Source organism: Penicillium lagena, assembly GCF_028827675.1.
Source record: "Penicillium lagena strain IBT 129212 chromosome Unknown utg000003l_segment0_segment0, whole genome shotgun sequence".
Lineage (NCBI taxonomy): Eukaryota > Fungi > Ascomycota > Eurotiomycetes > Eurotiales > Aspergillaceae > Penicillium > Penicillium lagena.
Genome location: NW_026623224.1, coordinates 3061558 through 3083544, shown reverse-complemented (window position 1 = coordinate 3083544; position 21987 = coordinate 3061558). Strand labels below are relative to the sequence as shown.

Here is a 21987-nt window from a genome sequence, read left to right as displayed (position 1 = left end):
TTAACAAAGGCACATTATGCGCTCGATGAACGAGGAGCTTAGAGAGGGAGTGGATGGTCGATGACAACAGAGAAGAACAGGGAGGAACGCGACCGGGAGTCAGTCGCGCTTGCCCGATTGGGTAAGTCACGTGATGTACTATATTCACGCATCTCGATGACAACAGGTGACTATGATTAACTGCCTAGGTAGGGAAGAGCTGTAAAGCCATTAGGTCTCATCGACTCTGGACAATTGACTAATGTTCAGACAACCACCAGATTAGCACGAGTTGTTGATCACAGCAGGTAGACTCGTACAATCGGCGACTCCGAGCTGAGTAGTTAGTTATTCTTTCTGCCTTACTACACGCGAAACTTGGTTGGAGCCGGGCATGCAGTCAATCATACCATGTCACAGCACCAACCAGCTGGCAGTCATGACCTATTGTTATTGTCTGAATTTGCAGGGAAGACTGTGTCCTGTGTGGCGCAGTGCATGCAGCATCCGCCACAGTTCCCGCCACATTAATGCCTTAGGTATCAAGGCATCAGAAAGCGTAGGCAAGGTACCAAAGGATTCTCTTCGAATTGTTAGGACCCTGCTTAACGGAAACATGGCACAGCAAGGCGGTTACTCGAGGGTCGATGGCTGCTTCATCAAAGCTAGGTGACACCTTAATACTTCTGGTAGAAATAGAAATCTGTTATATAAAATAAGAATTAGACCCTTCCTCTGCTCATTCTGGTCCTTGCAGGAGTTCCACGATAGAAAAATAAACAATTAAGAATCGCGTGTCTTTCATCCATAAAACCAGTACTCCGCAGCATAGTCAACCAATACAGTCCCTTGCTGTCCGGCACAAGTCGCTGGTGGGTTTCCGTTAAAGGTCTGGACACGATACACCTCCTACAGACTAGTCAGCTACGGAAGTTCATGGACACAAAACGGACGTCATACCTTGATAATATTGCCGGCGGTAGAGACAAGTCTCAGCCACGCAACATCATCACTCCCATTAGCATCAGCTGGGGTGGCCACTCTGATGGGGGCCGTGACGGATGCATTTTTAGAAGCGTTCATCCAGATATCATTGCCCGTCAACTTGAGATCAAAGAATGGGTTTCCTGCAGCGTTGAAGTAATGTTCACCAATGATGAGATCGGTAGTATTCGTAACTTGTCCTAGAATCGTGGCCATGAACGCAAGAGACCCAAGAGGAACTTGTTCAATAACTGCAGGCAGCTCGTGCAGTAGAGTCATGGACTGCGATGCAAAGCAAGATGCGTCGAATAGAGTTGCAGCAGCGCCAGTGGCTACTGGAATTGTAGAACTGTTCGAAGAGGAGCATGAGTAGTTCTGCGTTCCGCGGCCGAGGGCAATGTACTTGAGACCCAGGCCTGCAGCGGGTACGGGGAGTTGGACACCGGTACTATTCACGGGGAGAATAGCGTTTGCGATAGAGCAGCTTCCGAGAGCGATTTGGTCGAGTTCGCTGGTGAGTTGGGAGAAGGTGTTGGCTAAGTTGAGCGCCGTTGGGAGACTTGTTGCAGTCCCTGACGAACACGCTGTTGCCGCCAGGGAGAGAAACAGTAGCGCAAATAGCTTCATGATGAGATTGGACGGTGCAAGGTATTAGGAGCAAAACATAGATTGAAGGATGAAAATGTTCAGGTCTGTGTTCCGGATAGACACATGTATGTAATGATGGGAAATGCCAGTCAGGGGAAGCAATTATAATCTGCGCTTCGTCAAAGATGAAGTCATTCAGGCTTTGTTGATATATATCTAACAAACGAACCGCCGAGCATCTGAGAGAGATTCCCGTAAAAATAGGTTGTTAGGCTTACTAGAATACCAACAAATCAGATTACTCAGGGTTTAGATTAAAGGGAGTTGTCTATGCCCTATTGAGAGTTAGCGGATGACGGGCTTCTTTTAGGCGCATTGTCGATACAGCACTGTATCTATCGGCTTGGAGAAGCCTTTCCTGAAACGGACCTGTGAGTGCTAAAAATGGAGTCCTTGTTTTCAACACCCAATGGCTTCCGAGAGTTCAGCAAGATTCAATTTAGGCAAAACGCCCTGCTCATAAATGGCGGACTTCTGATTGCTCATTAAGATCTGTTCCGGTCATTTCCCATAGAAAGGTAATGTGATGGCTTCTTTCTAACCGCCAGGAAACTGATCATGCGGGTTTTATTCTGCTAGATGCTATCTATATCTTACACTTACAAAATTCACCATGGGTGAGCTATACCGGCCGTGCAGTCGTTTTACAAGGGTTCGAGCCCCGCAAAGATAATAATTCAGCGGCAACTACCCAGAGTCGACAATGTCACTCACAGTAAAATTACTCAGGAACGTTCTGGAATCTGTTTTTAGATGTCACTCAGTTTAATTATTTGCCCTTTATTTAGATCTGTTTCATCATGTGAGATTTATTTCTATTCTTGGCGAAGCGCCTGCAACCCTGGAGCGAGCCGGCGCGTAGCGGATCGGCTTGCCATTGGGCAGAAAAATCTCCCATTGGTCATCTCATAAATGCATTATGAAAGCTGAAGAATGGAGATCCTGGGAGCAACTACGCAAATAAATGAATCGGTCGTCTAGGATCCCTCCATGTTGCATGCTGTCGCATTAACAGCACATGGATATTTATCGGACCCCTCCCTGATGTCTCTCAAACAAAACCTCGAGATCATCCCCTGTCAATTTCATGTGAATTGCGCATGAGCTTTATATTCCACATCGTTTCCCTTTTTCATATTCCATTTGATAAATCAAAGCTAGTATGATCTATGAAACCCGATCCAGTGCTCCCTTACTTTGTATTCAACAAGTACTACATTTCGTCCACCTGGAAAATCAAAGCAATCAAATTGGTTTCTATCAGAAGTTTGGTCTAACACGAGGCGACTGAGCGAGTAATGAACATATGCATCAACATAAAAATATTGGAATAGAGGTCACTAATAGTCTGCATGCCACCTTTCCGCTTCAGTTTGGTCACGTGAGTCCATTAGTCATCGCTCTAGCGCGACTTCCAAGGTCTGCATTTTGCGCTCCCGAAGACATCGGTAACAACAGCATCCTCAACCATCATCCCTGCGGCCGTTTCAGCGGTGCCCGATCCGGATGTAGCAGCTGTTAACATTCCTGCTGCAGTAACATAGGCTTGCCGTTATCCCCGTGACTCCCGACGCTGACCACCATGTCTGACGGTACGTTTTGCCCAGCTCCTCCCCTTGAACCATCACTGACATCTGTCGCAGCCGACATCGAGACCGTCCGGCGGCTTCAAGCTGAGCGTAATGCTGCTGCTGCTGCCAAAAAAGGTTCAAAGACATTTGATCCGTCTGCTCAGCGCACTGACAGCTCGACCAAGGCCTCCCTCACGGACTCCTTCGATACCACTCTGTACGAGCGGACCGGGGTAGACAAGTTCTCGGGCTACGATACCTCCATCGCTGTGAATGGCGATGATGAGGACATGGAAGATGCGGACGCAGGACATCGTCTGGTCGGCCAGTACACCGCAACTAGAAGCCAGATCGACGAGATGGCCCGAGGCAACGGTGTTGAGGAGGAGGACATTCTTCTCGGTCGTGAGAAGGCGGGACGAATCGCAGATCGTGAGACCGACTACCAGAAGCGCCGTTTCGATCGCGGGCCCCTGACGCCGACGCGCGCCGACCCTTTCGCTGCCAACGCCCATGCAAATGTGGAGGAAGAGGGCCAGACCTACCGTGAAGTCATGGCTCTTCGTGAAATTGAGAAGGAAGAGGAGCGTGTTCAGAAGCTTATCGCTGAGAAGCGGGAGCGCGGTGAAGATGATGTTGTGGAGCACCAAGCGACGTTGAAGGCGGCAGAAACCGACAAAGAAAATGCCGAAGCTGGCTCGACCGTTGAGGTTTCAATCGGAAGGAAGCGCAAGCAGAGATGGGACGTGGCTTCGGAGGACGCAGCTGCGGCTAAAGCCGAGCCGGCGGCAGAGACAAAGACCAAAAGGTCGCGCTGGGATCAAACGCCCGTCCCTGGTGCTCCCGAGGAAGGTGCCAAACGTCGCTCGAGATGGGATCAAGCACCATCCCTCACATCCGCGACTCCTGTGGGCAACCAAGGCCTCGCCACTCCCATGCATCCATCTCAAGGAGGCGCGGCCGCTGCTGGACCCGGTTTTGGAACTGATGTATCCGGTCGCAATGCCGTATGGTCCGATGAGGAGCTAGATATGATGTTACCCTCCGAGGGGTACAAGATTCTCGACCCTCCGCCAGGGTATGAGCCCGTTCGAACGGCCGCCAGAAAAATGATGGCGACACCAGCACCCGTGGCTGGCGCCGCTGGTGTTGGAGGGTTCATGATGCAAGAGCCAGAAAGTGCTCGCTCGCTAAGCAAGGAACTACCCACCGATATTCCGGGTGTTGGAGACTTGCAGTTCTTCAAGCCGGAGGACATGGCCTACTTCGGTAAATTGATGGAAGGCGGAGATGAGAGCTCCATGACTGTCGAGGAGATGAAAGAACGGAAGATCATGCGGTTGCTCCTCAAGGTCAAGAATGGCACGCCACCGATGCGGAAGACCGCGCTACGACAACTCACCGACAATGCACGAAACTTCGGCGCTGGTCCTCTGTTTAACCAGATCCTGCCTTTGCTTATGGAGAAGTCATTGGAGGACCAGGAGCGCCACTTGCTGGTCAAGGTCATTGATCGCGTTCTCTACAAACTGGATGACTTGGTTCGCCCCTACGTTCACAAAATCTTGGTCGTCATTGAGCCATTGCTTATTGACCAAGACTACTATGCTCGAGTTGAGGGTCGCGAAATTATCTCCAATCTTGCCAAGGCCGCTGGTCTGGCCACGATGATCAGTGTCATGCGGCCGGATATCGATCACGTCGATGAGTATGTGCGAAACACCACGGCGCGTGCCTTTGCCGTTGTGGCTTCTGCGCTCGGTATACCCGCCCTTCTTCCTTTCCTCCGCGCCGTCTGCCGCAGCAAGAAATCCTGGCAGGCCAGACACACCGGTGTCAAGATCGTCCAACAGGTTCCGATCTTGATGGGCTGCGCCATTTTGCCTCACCTGAAGGGTCTGGTTGATTGTATTTCAGATAATCTCAGTGATGAGCAGGCCAAAGTCCGAACGGTCACTGCTCTGGCTGTGGCTGCTCTGGCCGAAGCGGCCAATCCCTACGGTATTGAAAGCTTCGATGAGATCTTGAACCCTCTCTGGACCGGCGCACGCAAGCAGCGTGGCAAGGGTCTTGCTGCTTTCCTCAAGGCCGTCGGTTATATCATTCCTCTCATGGACGAAGAATACGCCAACTACTACACCAGCCAAATTATGGAGATTCTTCTTCGAGAGTTTTCATCTCCAGATGAAGAGATGAAGAAGGTGGTTTTGAAGGTGGTGTCTCAGTGTGCCAGCACCGAGGGCGTCACTTCCGGCTACCTGAAGGAGCATGTGTTGACCGATTTCTTCAAGAGCTTCTGGGTGAGGCGTATGGCCCTCGACCGAAGGAACTACCGACAGGTGGTGGATACGACCGTCGATTTGGGCCAGAAAGTTGGGGTTGGGGAGATTCTTGAGCGTGTTGTCAACAACCTGAAGGACGAAAGCGAACCGTACCGCAAGATGACTGTGGAAACCGTGGAGAAGCTCATCGCGTCGCTTGGAGCTGCCGACATTTCCGAAAGACTGGAGGAGCGGCTCATCGATGGTGTCCTCTACGCATTCCAAGAACAAAGTATCGAGGACATTGTCATCCTGAACGGATTCGGTACTGTGGTGAACGCGCTTGGCACGCGATGCAAGCCATATCTCCCACAAATTGTCAGTACCATTCTCTGGCGGTTGAACAACAAATCCGCGACGGTCCGACAGCAGGCAGCCGACCTGATTTCGCGGGTCGCGATGGTCATGAAGCAGTGCGGTGAGGATGCTCTGATGGGGAAGCTCGGTGTTGTGCTCTACGAGTACCTGGGTGAGGAATACCCTGAAGTGTTGGGCTCAATTCTGGGTGCCCTTCGATCCATTGTCACCGTGGTCGGTATCAATCAGATGCAGCCGCCCATTCGCGACCTTCTGCCTCGCCTAACACCCATTCTGCGCAACCGTCACGAAAAGGTGCAAGAAAACACGATCGATCTGGTCGGCCGTATTGCTGATCGCGGTCCGGAGTCTGTCAATGCTCGCGAATGGATGCGAATCTGCTTTGAGCTGCTCGATATGCTGAAGGCCCACAAGAAGGGCATTCGTCGTGCGGCCAACAACACTTTTGGGTTCATCGCCAAAGCCATCGGTCCTCAGGATGTGCTGGCGACGCTGCTCAACAACCTCCGCGTGCAAGAGCGTCAGTCTCGTGTCTGCACGGCTGTCGCCATCGGCATTGTGGCCGAAACCTGTGCGCCGTTCACGGTGCTCCCGGCTCTGATGAACGAGTATCGCGTTCCTGAACTCAATGTGCAGAACGGTGTCCTGAAGGCCATGTCATTCTTGTTCGAGTACATTGGCGAGATGGCCAAGGACTACGTCTACGCAGTCACGCCTCTGCTCGAAGACGCTCTCATTGACCGCGATCAGGTGCACAGACAGACGGCCGCTAGCGTTGTCAAGCACATCGCGCTTGGCGTCGTCGGGCTTGGCTGCGAGGATGCCATGCTTCATCTCCTCAATCTAGTTTTCCCCAACATCTTCGAGACCAGCCCCCATGTCATCGACCGGGTCATCGAAGCTATTGACGCGATCCGCATGGCTGTCGGCACCGGCGTGGTCATGAACTATGTCTGGGCAGGACTATTTCATCCCGCGCGGAAAGTGCGCGTTCCCTACTGGCGGTTGTACAACGACGCCTACGTCCAAGGCGCTGACGCCATGGTCCCTTACTATCCCAGCTTGGAGGACGACGGCATGGACCGGCCGGAGTTGATGATCATCGTCTGAGCGACGGTGCTGTATTTGAACGTTTCTTTTTCTTTCTTGCCTTGCATAACTATCTTCGTTCCAAGCCGGTGTTCTTTATGATTGAGTTTCTTCCTACAGACAGGGACGTTTGGCGTGTTGACTGTATATCAATTTGAATGCCATGGGTTTAAAAATGTCTTCTTCACTCGTAGTAGTTGAAATTCCTGAGTTGGTTGCTATTACGTTGCCATAGTACCGTTTTCAGTGATTTACAATTCAACATCTTGGGCGCTGGCAAGAATCTACGAGTTCATAAAAGCACGATCGCATGGCTTGGCATCAATAAATATATATTGCGCTCGCCAGCCACGCGAAGCAAATTAGATTAAACATGGGACTAGATAGAACCATGCAGTTCATTGTCACGCTCATATATATCCTTCTTTTTCTAGGTCGACGTATATAATTCATATCCCGGCGACTTGATCCCGCCAGGGACCGACCTAGAGCCGATCGCAGCAGACCCTGGAGTAATCGACGGCCAAGCATGGGATGACAGGAGAAATAGGGAAGTGATCGCTCCAGGCCGAAGACAAGCATGTCAATCACTACACTTTGTTTTGGACAGACGTTTCTACCGTCTCGAAGACATTTTGGATATCTGGGTGACCTTCACACGGTACAATCTCTCTCTCCTATGTGGTGACCGCAATTGACCCCCTATTCCCCCTATTCCTATTCCTCGCCCCCTCTTCTTCGTTGCCACCCTCTACCGGGGCACTTTCCTGACCCAGCAGCGTCGGCAATGGACAGAAGAGAAGAATCCGAGAAAGATTGGGTCATGTTTTACCAGTACATACGAAAAACAAACGCAAAAATCAGACCCCCAAATGCCAGTCCAAAAGTTAATTTTATTTTTCTCGACTCCAACCACTCCGTTCCTCGTATTTGGTGGTGGTTGTCTGTTCCTAATCTTAGGAGACCCGCACACGAACGACCACATACCCGGGCGCCACGAGGGGAAGCGCCAAGGCCGCAGTCCACAATTCGTTAAATGCCTAAGCTTGTGGTGGGTAGACTTGGCACTGCAAATGCCGCGTCAGCTGGGCTTGGCTACTTCAAGTATAACTACACCATGGGCAAATAGCGAACTATAGTCTTATGGTAATCGCGACGAATCTGATTGATTATAAAAGTGGTGGTTGTTGGGGGGTATGCGGATTTGAGTTTGCGATTCGGAATTTCAATCAAGTAATAGTAGTAATAAAACAATTTTAAAAGCAATGAAATACGTCGTATGTAGTACTCTGGGACAGCTGCGTCCGTGCAGATTCCTGACACGGATATGAGATCCAGTCGCAACACAGCCTCCCCCTGAATTGGTTGCTCCCAGAGACCCCAATCGGACTGGAGAATGGATTGGAGAAGGGTCGGTCGGTACCAGATCAATGACTCTGTGTAACGCGATCACTAGTTTTCCGAGATAGTACAGGATCCAATCCAGGGTCTGCGATGCGCATTCAGGACACCAGTCCTCATACTGGGGGACCCTGAGGATCAGGGTTTAGAGTTTGCTGGCGCTCTTTCTATTTGTTTTTTAGAATTACATTATTATTATTATTGCTTTTTTATTATTTTCTCTACGAGCAGGGCTGGTTCGGTGGCGGACACGGCTCACGGCCCCTCCTTCATCGCAATCCACCCTCCGTTGGCCAGCGTAACCCGCTTCCTGCAAGGACCATGGATCCAAGCACTATTCTCTTGATCGTGGAGATGCACATGCAGGGCATGGCTCGGGAGAGTAACCCCACCCGATATCATCGAAGATACTATATGAAATTTGAGAGGACGGCGTCCATAGTGCTATATAGTCTCTGTCCATAGTAATTGTGGCATGCGCCCGATACAAACGCCCGGTGGGGGGGATCACTCTGTGGAGGCGACGGGAGGCGTAAGTTCCTGTCAAGCATGCGAGAAGCCGAGATTCCTCGGGTTCATGTGAGAGAGAGGGCAGGGTTGATTCTATCCGAAAAACCACGAAAAGAGGCGTCGGGAGGATTTCTCGAACAAACCACTGGCCGGAAAGGGAGGGGCGTGGCTTGCCCACACATCCCAAATGAGAAATTCTCCCCCAATCAGGCACGTCACGATCCCACCATTGAAAAAAACAAGACAGCGCAGGGATCGAGGCTGGCAGGATAACGGACCCGGGCAATCAGGCGTGGAGCTTGGCTTGCCAGAGTCACTGATTGGGCTTTGTCAGTGCTCTTTGGGTTGCAAGGGATTGCGGACCCTGCAGGAGCCCCCATTATTTTCCAACCATCATCGGGGCCCAGCGAGGGGCAGAATGACTGAACGGAGGACCAGATATTGGACGCCTTGCCTCTACGGTGTATGCAGTATTGGTTACAGCCCCCAAGGGTAGAAACTGTGACATAGGCCAAGGCGCATTCTTCCCTTTCCTTTTTTATTTTATTTTTATTTATTTTAAATTTTTAATGCAAGCGCGGGCTTGGCCAGGGGAAGCTTTGATGGAGAGGAGAGTGACGGCATGCTCGGGTTGAGTCCAGTAGGGAAGACTTCTTGGTGTCACTAGAACATCGGAAAGTGGCCGGAGTGGCCAGCGTTGTTGTTCACCGTAACTTCACGTTGCGGAGTTGGTAAACAGTCCAGTAGGATGTCTTCCTCCCAGATGGTCTCAAACCTTCTGATGTGGTGGCGCTACGGGGGGAGTCTCCGAAGCCCTCAGTGCAGCGTGATCTGCCCCCTCCCCGAGCAAATCCGTCGTCTCGAGGTGGACGCCGTGTGGTGATACGTAAATTATGGGAGGGCTGAGGAATGTCCATTAGGTAAGTAACGGCCTGCCCAAAGCAGTAAAGCTGTTTCTGGTGATGTGGTGGCCGGACAGGACCACTGGAGGAGAACAGGCCGGTGTTCCCCCCGAGCAGTTCCCACCTCGAGCCGGGCGTTTCAAGTCACCACTAGCGCCGTCCTGAGGGTGGCAGTGCTCGACTAGCGGCAATAGTGGACCCTTCCAGGATCGCACGCAGGGATCCTAGGGGACCAACGGGCTTTGCGGGGATCTGGAATCACGTCATTGTAGACTCGGACAGTCGATACGGCCGAACCTGGGCGGGAAATGGAGTCAAAAAGGAGGGAAGGCCATCTCTGAGCCCGCGTCCACCCTGCGCCCAAACCCGTTCTTCTCATGCCCGTGAAGAGCCCAGGTCAATAATCCACGTTCCTCCCAGCACGGAAAACCACTACGCGTCAGCTCCTGGTGGGACTTTGATTCCTGACTGGTCGATCCGGCACCGCCAAGGTCGGCTATCGACTATCTGCCGTGTGTAGTGGAACCACTAGTCCGAATGCGGGCGGATCCAAAGGTGAATAAAGTGGAGATCCCGGTATCGCTGGCATTCCAGGGACTCCCGTTATGGAGGGTGGGTGGTACAACTGTCGAGATATTTTTTCACATGATATGTAGGAAGTGGAGAGCGATGTGGACGAGGATGGAGAGGAGCTCATTTACCCATTTCACCCGCGGATGGAGCCCGTCTTGGGACCTTCCTCTTCCTGAACGATTGGATTCTGGGTGAACCCAAGGTTAGATGAAATTGTCCATTCTATCTATAGAACAGGGATATGCAACCGTGGAATCAGATCCCTCGTCCAGGAATCATTCCCCAAGGAAATGCTAGATATGTTGGATCCGGTAAAATGATGTGCTGCAGACAAACCTTGATTTAGGACAATGACGATCTGCCGTGTGGGCACCGCCAAGATCGGAGCCCCGTGCAGATGACAGACGGATGGGCGCTGGGTTCGGCAACCGTAGGGTGCCTGGATGATTGACACCCGGATCGTCGGGGATCCAACGTGCTGAGGATGGACGATCGGATCCATTCTATCTTCACCTACGACCACAGTACGTAGGTTGATAAACTTTAGCATCCATTCGGGCACATTTCCTGCGGAGAGACAGAAAGGAGATCAATGCAACCCCCGTCGCACTCCCGTGAGAGCCGTGACTGGCTGTTTCAGGCCGGGATTATTGGGGTGTGTGGTGGCAGAAGACAGCAGATTCGCCGATATTTCTGCGAATCTGCGGAGATGTCTTGTCTTTTCCGGAACTTGCTTTGGCTTGGATGATTGGGAGGGGTGCACGACTATTCGTTATACTCGACGCGTCATGAACTCGAGCCGGGTCGATGTTCCTGACCGAGGCAAGCGCAGTGGAGGAGAGAAAAGCGGTCTGGCGGGGAGGTGGGAGGGGCCCGGCGGTCAGGAAGCTTTGGAGGCGCACTCTCTTCGAGATGTGCAGGGTTGTATGCTTAGTAGGCTCCCCTGCGGATCTGCGGGCTTATCATGCTAGGTAGACACAATGGGAACGGAAAAGAGTCGTTTTCCTCGTTGTGATCTTTTCCCTCGCAGACTTCACCAGGCAGTTGGCTGACCCGTCGACTGGCTGGACGAGACCGGGCGCAAGTGGTGGGGCTGGTGGCTGGACGATACACTTTGCACCCTGCCCATCCGGCACGCTCCGTATACTTTTGCACAAGCCGGGTGGTGAGAAGCCATTGCCTTGGCACTCCCACCACGGGCAGCCCACGCTAGCCCGAGCGTGCTTGTTTTTGATGCATCGATGCGCTCTGATCCTCTTCGCGGCTCCCGTGTGTCGCCCGTGAGAGGGAGACTCCATCACAACTCGGTAGCTCACGGCCCAAGCGTGAGGTGATGCCCACCGGTCGTCTAGATCATCTCCTGTCGGCAACGTGCCATGGCTAGACCCGAGGAGGAGACCGAATTAGTTGGACCAACACACACAGTCAAATGGGTAGGATTCAGAACTATCAACAGCACTATTACACTACTCCAACCAATCCTCGCCTGGACCCACGGTTGCTTTTCGAGGGTTGACCCATGGTTGAGCCCTCCTCACCTCCTGCATCCGGAATGGCAAATTGCGCGTTACTCTGGTTCGCACGCCTCCTTCATTACCTGAGTGGCTCTGAGCACCACTTGGGTTTTCTGGAAACCCGCGCTAACCATGGTGCGCCCTCCCGGGCAGAGCCTTGGGTCAGGGAAATGCGGAGAACTCCCGTCGCGAGGCCAAAAGGAACAGGCAGATGATCTGCCAGCCCATGGTTCTCGAGCGCAAGGGTGATTTCCGATGCAGCCCGTCCACGACCAACTATTACATCCTCATACCCAGTGCTACGGGAGATACTCTTTCGGAATGCCCATGTCCCTCCCCGAATCCAGCTAACCACGGGTTCTTCGTCCCCACCACCATCACCTCTCCGTTCCTCAGACGGTGTGTGATGTGTCGACACAGCAGCACAGTAGTTTTCCAGAGGACTGCCGCGCTATTTGCAGCAGCCGCGCCGCTAATGCCCCATGGCGGACTGCGTTGTTCCGCGCTCTGACGTCGGTGTGTCCAGGCCTTTGCCCGCTAAAGGATTCGACGTGGTTGCAGCCCCAGCTCGTTATCGCGTCATGAGCCTGTGGCCCTCGAGGAACCACCAAAATGATAGGAGAGGGCATCATGAACGACTCCCGCATTATTCCGTCATGGATCGTTTGGCTATCCGGATCAGTGTACCCAATACGAAGTCGCCCGGAGCAGATCCGACGGTTGAGTTCGTTTCGCGCGTGGGTCACGATGAGGTCAGGCTAGGAGTAGGACCCCTGGCCGGCAATCATGAGGGTTGAAGAATCCCCGGCGTCATCGCACCTCAGAGAACTACTAATCACCAATATTCAATAATCCCGTTGGGCACAGCGAATGGAATAATTCTCAATCCCAATTCAATAATATTTTTTTTCCTAGCGGGGAAGTAAGGTCGGGCTACGCCCACGCTAAACCATCTCTGTGCCGTGTCAACCCCCTTCTCTCAGCCCATTCCGCTCGAATTAAATATATTTATCGATTTTATTTTTTGTTTTTGCCCCAAGAGGGGACTGCCAGCGTGACTCGAGAAGGGGTTCCCGTCCTTCTCCCCTCCCTCGGGCCAGGAATGTTGTCCCTACCTGTAGTTACATACACAGTACAGTGACTAACTCTGCCCCCACGCCGTGAGTTGACGTCGTGGATCAGCCTGTTCCCCGCTACCTTGAAACCGCGCACGGCGAACCTTGGTCGCAGCATCGTGAGTTTATTTCTTGGCGTCCCTTTTTTTCTTTTTCTGCTGTGGATTTCCCCCCAAAGAGGTATAGTGTAACCCAGACACGGCTCAGCTGGGCCACTTATCGGCAGCCACCACGGCGAGGAGGGTGGGAGTAGGCGTATTCGATGACGAGGAATAGTTTCCTCTGCGACGATGGAGAACATCATTCGGGTCGAGGAGGAAGAACAGAACATTCCTCGGGTGTCGTTCGTTGCTCTTTTCATAGATCAACTATGCACCGTACCGTACACCATCATAACAGAGGGACCACCCGATCCACCCAGCACGCTAAGCAATGCCAAATACGATTCACTGTGGACTGTATGTAATCAATAATACCGTATCATGTTGATCTGCAACCCCAAACTGGCGTCAGTGGCACTCGCTCATTGTTCTCCCTTCATAAGCTTCGCCGATCCCCTTTCCTTTCCCCAGACTGCTTGTTGTTTCTTCTTTCTCAGCTGAAGCGATCTTCCGCTCATCACTGCTGCTCTCCCTGTTGAACTTTGAACTCTCCGATCAACCCAGTCGATCTCCCCACTACATACAAATCACCAGTCAACACACTCCCTTCCCTCGACACTCGCGAATATCCCTTCGCGCCCGTCGCGACTCGACTCCCTCCCCCCTGCCACCCTCAATGACGATGGTCATGGAAAACCAGAACCGCCAATATGGCGGCATGAGCTTCGAGAATGTTTACCACCACACTCCCCCTCAGTTCACCGATCCCTGGGCCGCCGCGCACACCTCGTCGCACTCGACCCCCCCAGTCTACGCGACCTCGATGGGCAACAGCAATACCATCCCCCTCAACGCCGTCAAGCAGGAAGAAGTGAGCCGCTCTGCCGCCGGCATGTCGATGCCCTATCCCAACATCCCCGTGTCCGCGCCGTCCATGGTGCCGCCTGGGAGCAACTACCCGCCTGCCAGTTATGGGCCGGGCCCCGAGGTGATGGGCATGCAACATGAGGTGCCGCGAACCACCTTCGAGCAGGGACCAACCTACACGACTGCGCCGCCGCCCTTGAGCAGCTTTGCGCCTCCCAGCTATGCGCCCGTCAGCTACGCCCCAGTGCACCCGTCGCAGCCCCAGGACGCCCGTCGCATGTCGCATTCGTAAGGACACCCAGCCTCCTCAACACCATTGGTTTTTGCAGACGCTGACCCGAATTGACACAGTGATGCCCGCGGACAGCCTCCGACAGCGCCCACGTTTGGTGACGCGCTCGACGCCAGCCGTGGTATGGTTGCTCTCAGCCAGGACCTGACGCCGCGAAACATCTACGGCCCCCGTGGCTCACGCGGCTCAGCCGACTCGTACGGATTCCCCTCGACCCATTCGTCTGCCTCCTCCATCTCGTCCGGCGGCAACTACCCCTACTACAGCGCCTCAGTGGGCTCCGTCGACTCTTCCGTGACGGACTACAGCTCGACTACTTCGGAGTCGTACGAGTCGCGGACGCTGCCGCGACCCACCAGTCTCTTGGCCGGCAGCGCGCCCCCTGGCCCGCAGTCGATGATGAGCCAGTTCAGCTCGAAGATGCCCTCCAACACCCAGAAGAAGCACAAGTGCAAGGTTTGCGACAAGCGGTTCACCCGCCCGTCCTCGTTGCAGACGCACATGTACAGCCATACGGGCGAGAAGCGTAAGTTGACTCGAATCGCACAGAAGACTCGACCGGTACTAACTTCATTCCAGCATTTGCGTGTGACGTTCCAGGCTGTGGGCGACACTTCTCCGTTGTCTCGAACTTGCGTCGGCACAAGAAGGTGCACAAGGGCGAGAAAGACGCCTCTGGCGACGACGACGAGTAACTTTTCTTTTTCACCATTGACGACTAATTTCTACTCGACTTGATCGCGAGCGTCTCTCTCTTCCTCCGCCCTATATCTCAAAATCCCTGCGCCTGATATCCTATCCGATATGGAACTTCCCTTCCCAGCGACTGATCGGCCAACTGTGTTAGCATCAGCCCCGGTGGGCTGGGCCCTTGCGACTCCTTGTATAGCAATCAGTCCGATCCCACCATTTTCAACATTTCCTCCTCTCGATCAGGTCTCGGGAGCATCTTCACACACAGTTTTTTATGTACGTCCCCTTCATACGGTCTAGGGGACGGTATGAGGGGCGACAAGGAAGGGCGACAAGGAAGAGAGAGCCTTTTTCTTGATGACGCTTTTCCTATTCTCAACGTTATGACCATAGAGGCACCGGCTGGCTTTGCGTTCTGGTTGATTTTTTTCCTTCTTTCCTTTCGTTAGACCTGGGAGTCACCTTTTTGTTTTTTTCCGTCTCGATACCAATGGGCTTGTGATGATTTGATGTGTTTTTCTTCTGGGACAGTGTTTCTTCTCTTTTTGTTTGCGACTTTTTTTTCCCTACTTTAATATTCTCTTGACCTTGCATATTTGCCTTGCATGGTTACACGATTCTCCACATTGCCTGAGAATCTTTTCATTGGAATTCTTTGTTACCATTTCCCCCCGCTTCTTCTTTATTCTGGCCTGTCTTTCCACCGGGTCTGCTGCGTTTCTCGAGGAGTGCAAGAACGGCTGGTACGAAATTGCGATTTATGTTCTGGTCTTGCGATGATACCCGTGGCATAGGTTTTCGGTGACGGCGGGTCTATTGTTGTTCATGCCTGGCCTGGCAGATTGTCCTGTACTGCAAAAAGATATTGCACAGTAGTACAGTCGTTATTAGCAACGATATTGTCTAATTCATCTTGCTCCCGTGTCCTTGTAGTTTTGGTATTAAGATTCCATGCATTTCTACTCTATATTGGACATAAAGATCACAGTATCACAGTCGGGCAGACGTAGTAGTCCCCCTTCGGTTCGCAACCTGCGCCGCAGCCTTGCCAGCCCGGCGTCCAAACACAGCTCCGGATGTCAATCCACTTCCGCCGGGGTAGTTGTCATGGAAGATGCCGCCGACCATCTCACCAGCAGCATACAGTCCGGGAATCTCAGCGCCAGTGACGTTGGAGATAACGGCGGAGTTTTCTGGGTTCACAGCAAGTCCACCAAAGGTAAAAGTGATACCGGCCGTGACACGCACAGCCAGGAAAGGAGACTTATCAATTCGCAGAGCCCAGTTGGACTTGGCCACAGCGAGGCCCTTGGTCGCCAGCCCGTCCTTGACGGCAGGGTCCCAGCGGCGTGTTGCCTCTGCGTCCGAGGGCACAGCAGCGTTAAACTCTTTGATGGTCTGGACAAACCGCTGGCGGTCCTGCAAGCCCGCCTCCGCACAGCGATCCGCCAGCTCCTCGAGGGTATTCCCGGTGATATGCTTCGTGACCTCGGGCCGGTACTCCTCCTCGCGCAACCACGAGATCGTCCGTGAATCCCACACCTGGAAGGCAACCTGGCCCGGCTGCTGGAGGATGCGCCGCCCGATCATCGCGTAGGTGTAGTTGCGCATATCGAAGCCTTCGTCTGCGAATCGCTCCCCGTCGCGGTTCACCATGATCCCCAGCGGATACCCGGACTTGGTGAACTCGTTCGACACCGCGCGGTCGCCTGCGTGCGCCGGCGCATCGGCATCCCACGCGGTGCAGTGACACCCGGACCAGTTGCCAACCGCCTTGGCTCCAGCGTCGCGCTGAGCCAGGGCCAGCACGTCGCCCGTGTTATAGGGGGTTCCGCGCACGCGGGCGGCGTCCCAGCCGGGACCGAGGTACTGCGCGCGCTGCTGGGCATTGGCCTCGAAGCCGCCCGCGGCAAGGACGACGGCGCCGGCGCGGATCGTCATCGTCTGACGTTTTTGCGTGGAGCCACCGGTCACAACCTCCACGCCGAGCACAGCACCGCTCTCGGGACAAGTCACCAGTTTCGTAGCGGCAGTATCGAAGACGACCTGGATGCCGGCGCGCGCCGCAGCACGCATATGATCCTCAATTAAACCCTTTCCGCCATCCTGTGTCTTGAGCGCCATGCCGCCCCAGAACTTGATGCGGCCATTGACCTCGTACGCCTGCCGATTGAAGGAGAGCTGGAAGCGCACGCCGTTCTTCGCCAGCCAGCCGACGGCGGCGCGACTCTCGCCGACAAGCGCCTTTGCCAGCGGGGGCTCGGTGCGCCCGCCTGTCATGCGCTGCATGTCATGCATGAAGTCCGCTTCCGAGTAGACGGGGATATCGATGCGCGCAGCCTGCTCGGGGGTGGTATTGTTCACCAGCGGGAGGAGGTCGTGCAGGCCCGCGTGCGCGGTGCGGAAGGCGCCCGCTGTGAAGTAGCTGTTCCCGCCCGCCCAAGAGGAGGGGCATTTGTCCACGATGACGACGCGGGAGCGCGGTGAGCTTTCAGCGGCGGAGAGCGCGGCGCAGAAGCCTGCGTTGCCGCCGCCTACGACGAGGATGTCGCAGGTACTTGGTGGCGGGGGGACATTATTATGTGATTACTTTAGATGTGAGAAGGGAACGGAATAAACGGTGAGATAATGCAGAGAGGTATTTAAATGGGTGTGGCTGTCATGAGCTGATATATGGCTTTTTTTCTTCTTTCTTTTGATGTAGTTACTCGGAGACTCAACCTCCGGCGTTTCCTCACTCGGTCTCGGCCTGGTCGCTCTCCACACGGTCCCCGCACGGGGTGTTGATCTCCGAATGGACGGAACAGACCGCCCGTAGCAGAAATAGTAGTTACAGTAGTCGTTATAGCTTAGCTCAATTGCAACCAAGGATAATTATCCCGAGGCTCACACGGTAGATATGCTCGGGGTGTGGAAGCGGACATTGATTAAGAAACGATTATTCTTGGTCTAAAGCAGTTCGAAAACAAGATGATTTTTGCCAATGGCGCTGTGTGTACGAGCAAAGAAGAGAGAGAGAAAAACCCCCCTCCATAAAAGACCCAAAACGCCTCCATTGGTGATGGTTATGATGATTATGATGATTGTGGTGATTATTCGTGGGGATTACGGAGCCGCGCAGCGCCAGGCATATTGCAGCTCCAATCTGGATGACAGAAATACTTAATGGATGCGGTCCAGCTTGGCCCGGTTCATGGCAATCTGGTCGTCGACGAAGTCGCTCTGTAATGGCCGTTAGTTGGATGAGAGATAGACTTGGGGTAAGAAGACTGACCTTGCCCATGATACGATCCAGATGCCGGTTCTGCTCGTCCAGCTCGCGGCCGGTCGCCTTAGCAAGCCCGTTCAACCGACCCGCGGCTCCTCCGAGAAGGTCCAGGTTTTGCTCAATCTCATCCTCCATCGCCTCGTCCTCGCTGTCCGCCTCGAACTGGTACTTGGCACGCTCCGTGACATTGGCCTTGCGTCCCTTGGCTGCCTTCGCCGCCTCCTTGTCAATATCGCGGAATGTCCGCTCCATCCGGGCGTTGGTCTGGTACGCCTCGGCCCTGGTGTCTTCACGTAGACCACGCTCCTCGCGGTGGGTGTTGAGGATGCGCTCATCGCGATCTCGCCGACGCTGGCTGCTGGTGAACGGGTTGTTGACATGCATGGCGAACATGCTCTTATTGAGTGTCTTAAGCTCTCGCGCTTTCTCCTGGGCGAGCCGGCCCTCAATTGCCGCCATGTCAAGGCTCCTCTCGGTGTCGTGGATCGTCTCGCTCTGGCCCCCCAGGCGGGCTAGTGTGGCCCGACCAGTCTCCTCAGCCTGCTGGGCAGCACGAAGGGCGTTCCGGGTGGACGCAACGTCTCCCTGCTTAACGAAGCGGATCTCTTGCTTGGTATCCTGAATACTCGCTTCTTCCTCCTCTTCCGCGGTGAGCTGTCGGTCCTGGAAGGTCGACATGCTGTACTCGTTGCTGCCGCCTCCATAGTTATTCGGCTGATCGTCCGAGTATGGCGGCGGCGCTCCAGAGCCCGACGGATTCTGCTGTGCCCGGTCTCGGGCACCACCAAAAAGCTCGTTTCGTTGGGCTGCGGCCGCGGGGTCGTTGGGGTCGGAGCTGCCTAGTCCTCCATAGCCACCCGCACCGTAACGAGATGGCGCAGCAGCAGCAGCAGCGCCAGCGCCAGCGCCAGCGCCAGCACTGGGTCCGCCGAACCGATTGCTCCCATATCCACCCTGATTGCCGTACTGATTGGGAGCGTAGCCGCCGTACTTGTTGTCGGCTGGGATCGAATGGGGCCCAGGGGGACCGCTCACGCCGGCATTCTGGCCGGGCTGAGGGGGATAAGCCACACCGGCGCTGATCTTGGCTTTTGTGTACGGGTCCATCGGTACGGGTTGGGCATAGGGATTGGAAATCGGCGCGGGGCTCTTGCTCTTCGACCGGGAGCTGAACAGGGCCCGGCGGGACGATTCCTCATCGCCATCTGATGATTTCTTGAAGAGCCCCATAGTAACGACAGATCAATAGTGAATGCAAAAATAGGGAGGAAAGGAATGGGGGATCACAGTCAGAGGGTGTGAAGAAGTTGAAGAGTGAGGATTTATCTTCAGGAGAGAGACTCAAAGTCGCAGCCGCATTAAGTGGCGTAACATCCATACCGCCGTAACAGTGGGCTCAGGCGGGGAGTGGCGGTTGCATTACCCCGTCATTACAGACAGCACCGCCCCCTGCTGAGTCATGTTCTAGACTACCCGGATATGGAAAGAGCGACGCAGCAACAGCAACAACCGTCTTGAACGACTCCCGCCATGGACGCCGACCACGTCAGGGACAAGGCGCGGCGTGACCTGCTAGGCCTACTGGAAGGGGTGAGTATGGTGTCTGATATTGCTGAATTCTGGCTAACCCTCCCGGACAGGCTCGAGGCAAGAAGAACCTCGTGATCAGCCAGGATCTGGCCGGTCCAGTTGGGCTGTTTGTCAAGTTCTCCGTGCTGCAGGAGTACGGCGTGGATCGGGTGTTCCTCCTGGAAAACGCCAACATCGACTCGTCCCAGCGCCACGTTGTGTTCCTGGTTCGTGGCGAAAAGGCGCAGCATGTGCGCATCGTCGCCGGTATGTGGATTTCCCTGCTGCCTAGCTCATGTTTGTTTTATGGGACCACTGTATATTACGCAGAAGGACTATCTACTCTACGTAATGTATCAGACTCCCTAGATCAGCCTCTGTGATTCTATTTTTGTATCACGAGCTCATTTCATTGGCATTCTTTCCTGTTTCTGCCTCGACTGAGCGCCATCAGTATGAGCTGACATTCTTGACCCAGAACAAATCAAACGTCTGCGGAACAATAGCAATGTGGAACATGAGTTCTCCATCTTCTTTGCGCCCAGGCGGACACTCGTCAGCAATGCCGTCTTGGAGGAGGCCGGCATCATAGGGGATGTGAATGTCGCCGAGTTTCCACTCTACTTTATGCCATTGGAGCAGGATGTATTGTCCCTAGAACTGAATGATGCTTTCAGCGACTTGTACTTGGTAAGTGAGCCACGAAATATGGTCTTCAGATGGTTAACCTCACTCCCAACAGCACAAAGACCCGGGCTGCATCTTCTTGGCCGCCAAGGCTTTGATGGGAGTCCAACAAAGACATGGCTATTTCCCTCGGATTGTGGGCAAGGGCGACAATGCACGCCGTCTGGCAGACCTGTTATTGCGGATGAGGAAAGAGCTCGACGCGGAGGAAAGCTCCGGGTTGGCAGACCCCTCCTCGCGAGGACTTCTGCCTAGCGCGGACACAGAAAACCTGATTATTATTGACCGAGATGTGGACTTTGGGACTCCACTTCTCACGCAACTTACCTACGAAGGTCTCATTGATGAATATGTCGGCATCAAACACAACCAAGCCGATGTGGATACAAGTATTGTCGGGCAAGCCCCACAACCCCAAGCCCAGGAATCGTCGAAGACACCACAGCAGTCAAAACCGGGATTGAAACGAAAGATCCAACTTGATGCATCCGATCAGCTGTTCAGCCAACTGCGAGACGCAAATTTTGCCATTGTGGGAGATATTCTGAATAAGGTGGCCCGCCGCCTGGAAACCGAGTACGAGAGCCGACACACGGCGAAAACAACCGGAGAACTTCGCGAATTCGTTAATAGATTACCGACATACCAGTTGGAGCACCAGAGCTTGAGGATCCATACCAACCTCGCCGAGGAAATCATGAGGCTTACCCGCTCAGAGACTTTCCGCAAGCTGCTGGAAGTCCAGCAGAATGATGCTGCGGGTGCAGACCCGACATACCAGCATGAGACAATTGAAGAGCTCATTGCTCGCGATGTCCCTCTAAAGAGTGTACTCCGGCTGCTGTGCCTAGAGTCATGCATGTCAGGCGGACTACGTCCACGAGACCTGGAGAACTTCAAACGCCAAGTCATCCAGGCTTACGGCCATCAACATCTCCTCACTTTTTGGGCATTGGAAAAGATGGAGCTCCTCCAGCCGCGCTCCTCCGCGACAACCATGCTCCTTCCAACGACCTCCGGCGCCCATGCCGGCACCAAGACCAATTACGGGTACCTGCGGAAAAATCTACGCCTGGTGATCGAGGAAGTCAGCGAAAAGGACCCCAATGATATTTCCTACGTGTACAGCGGCTTCGCGCCACTCAGCGTGCGCCTGGTTCAATGCGTGTTACAGAAACCTTACATGCTCTCTCTCATCAAGGGCGGCTCCCCTGCCGCTTCGATGAATGCCGCTAGCACGGCCTCACCGGGCTGGCTCGGCTTCGAGGACGTGGTCAAGAGCGCGCGTGGGTCCAGCTTCAGCATTGTCCAGAAGGGCGACGACAAGGCTGTTCGGGCGAGACAAACTCTCAGCGGCAATCAGGCCACCAAGACCGTGTATGTTTTCTTCCTTGGCGGCATCACATTCACGGAGATTGCGGCGTTGCGATTTATTGCTGCGCAGGAGGCGCCGCGTCGCAAGATCGTTATTTGCACGACTGGGATTATCAGTGGGGATCGGATGATGGAGGCGGCAGTTGAGAAGGACAGCTTCGCTCCAGCGGAGTAGGGGGTGAGGAGATGTATGGTTTTGGTTGTAATCGTT

General features: G+C 54.0%; 7 protein-coding genes across 7 annotated transcripts; 4 read left to right on the top strand and 3 right to left on the bottom strand.

The window, feature by feature from the left end:
• Window positions 1-780: 780 nt before the first annotated feature.
• N7510_006460 (malate dehydrogenase) lies at window positions 781-1590 on the bottom strand (the record flags this gene model as incomplete). Its single annotated transcript, XM_056978386.1, has 2 exons — window positions 781-888; window positions 940-1590. The coding sequence occupies 2 exons, from the start codon at window positions 1588-1590 to the stop codon at window positions 781-783; spliced, it is 759 nt and encodes a 252-aa protein (XP_056834418.1).
• Window positions 1591-3193: 1603 nt separating this feature from the next.
• N7510_006459 (U2 snRNP complex subunit HSH155) lies at window positions 3194-6931 on the top strand (the record flags this gene model as incomplete). The annotated part of the gene is made up of 2 exons (XM_056978385.1): window positions 3194-3203; window positions 3255-6931. 2 exons carry the CDS (start codon window positions 3194-3196, stop codon window positions 6929-6931), a joined length of 3687 nt encoding a protein of 1228 aa, XP_056834417.1.
• A 5361-nt stretch (window positions 6932-12292) lies between these two features.
• N7510_006458 (uncharacterized protein) lies at window positions 12293-12607 on the top strand (the record flags this gene model as incomplete). Its single annotated transcript, XM_056978384.1, has 1 exon — window positions 12293-12607. The coding sequence occupies one exon, from the start codon at window positions 12293-12295 to the stop codon at window positions 12605-12607; it is 315 nt and encodes a 104-aa protein (XP_056834416.1).
• A 1095-nt stretch (window positions 12608-13702) lies between these two features.
• N7510_006457 (C2H2-type zinc finger protein) lies at window positions 13703-14880 on the top strand (the record flags this gene model as incomplete). Its single annotated transcript, XM_056978383.1, has 3 exons — window positions 13703-14181; window positions 14245-14711; window positions 14765-14880. The coding sequence occupies 3 exons, from the start codon at window positions 13703-13705 to the stop codon at window positions 14878-14880; spliced, it is 1062 nt and encodes a 353-aa protein (XP_056834415.1).
• A 988-nt stretch (window positions 14881-15868) lies between these two features.
• N7510_006456 (uncharacterized protein) lies at window positions 15869-17802 on the bottom strand (the record flags this gene model as incomplete). Its single annotated transcript, XM_056978382.1, has 2 exons — window positions 15869-17435; window positions 17771-17802. The coding sequence occupies 2 exons, from the start codon at window positions 17800-17802 to the stop codon at window positions 15869-15871; spliced, it is 1599 nt and encodes a 532-aa protein (XP_056834414.1).
• Window positions 17803-18040: 238 nt separating this feature from the next.
• N7510_006455 (putative plasma membrane SNARE protein (Sec9)) lies at window positions 18041-19376 on the bottom strand (the record flags this gene model as incomplete). Its single annotated transcript, XM_056978381.1, has 2 exons — window positions 18041-18100; window positions 18153-19376. 2 exons carry the CDS (start codon window positions 19374-19376, stop codon window positions 18041-18043), a joined length of 1284 nt encoding a protein of 427 aa, XP_056834413.1.
• Window positions 19377-19676: 300 nt separating this feature from the next.
• Window positions 19677-21951, top strand: N7510_006454 (Sec1 family protein; the record flags this gene model as incomplete). Its single annotated transcript, XM_056978380.1, has 4 exons — window positions 19677-19736; window positions 19787-19982; window positions 20194-20405; window positions 20458-21951. 4 exons carry the CDS (start codon window positions 19677-19679, stop codon window positions 21949-21951), a joined length of 1962 nt encoding a protein of 653 aa, XP_056834412.1.
• Between the last annotated feature and the right edge of the window lie 36 nt (window positions 21952-21987).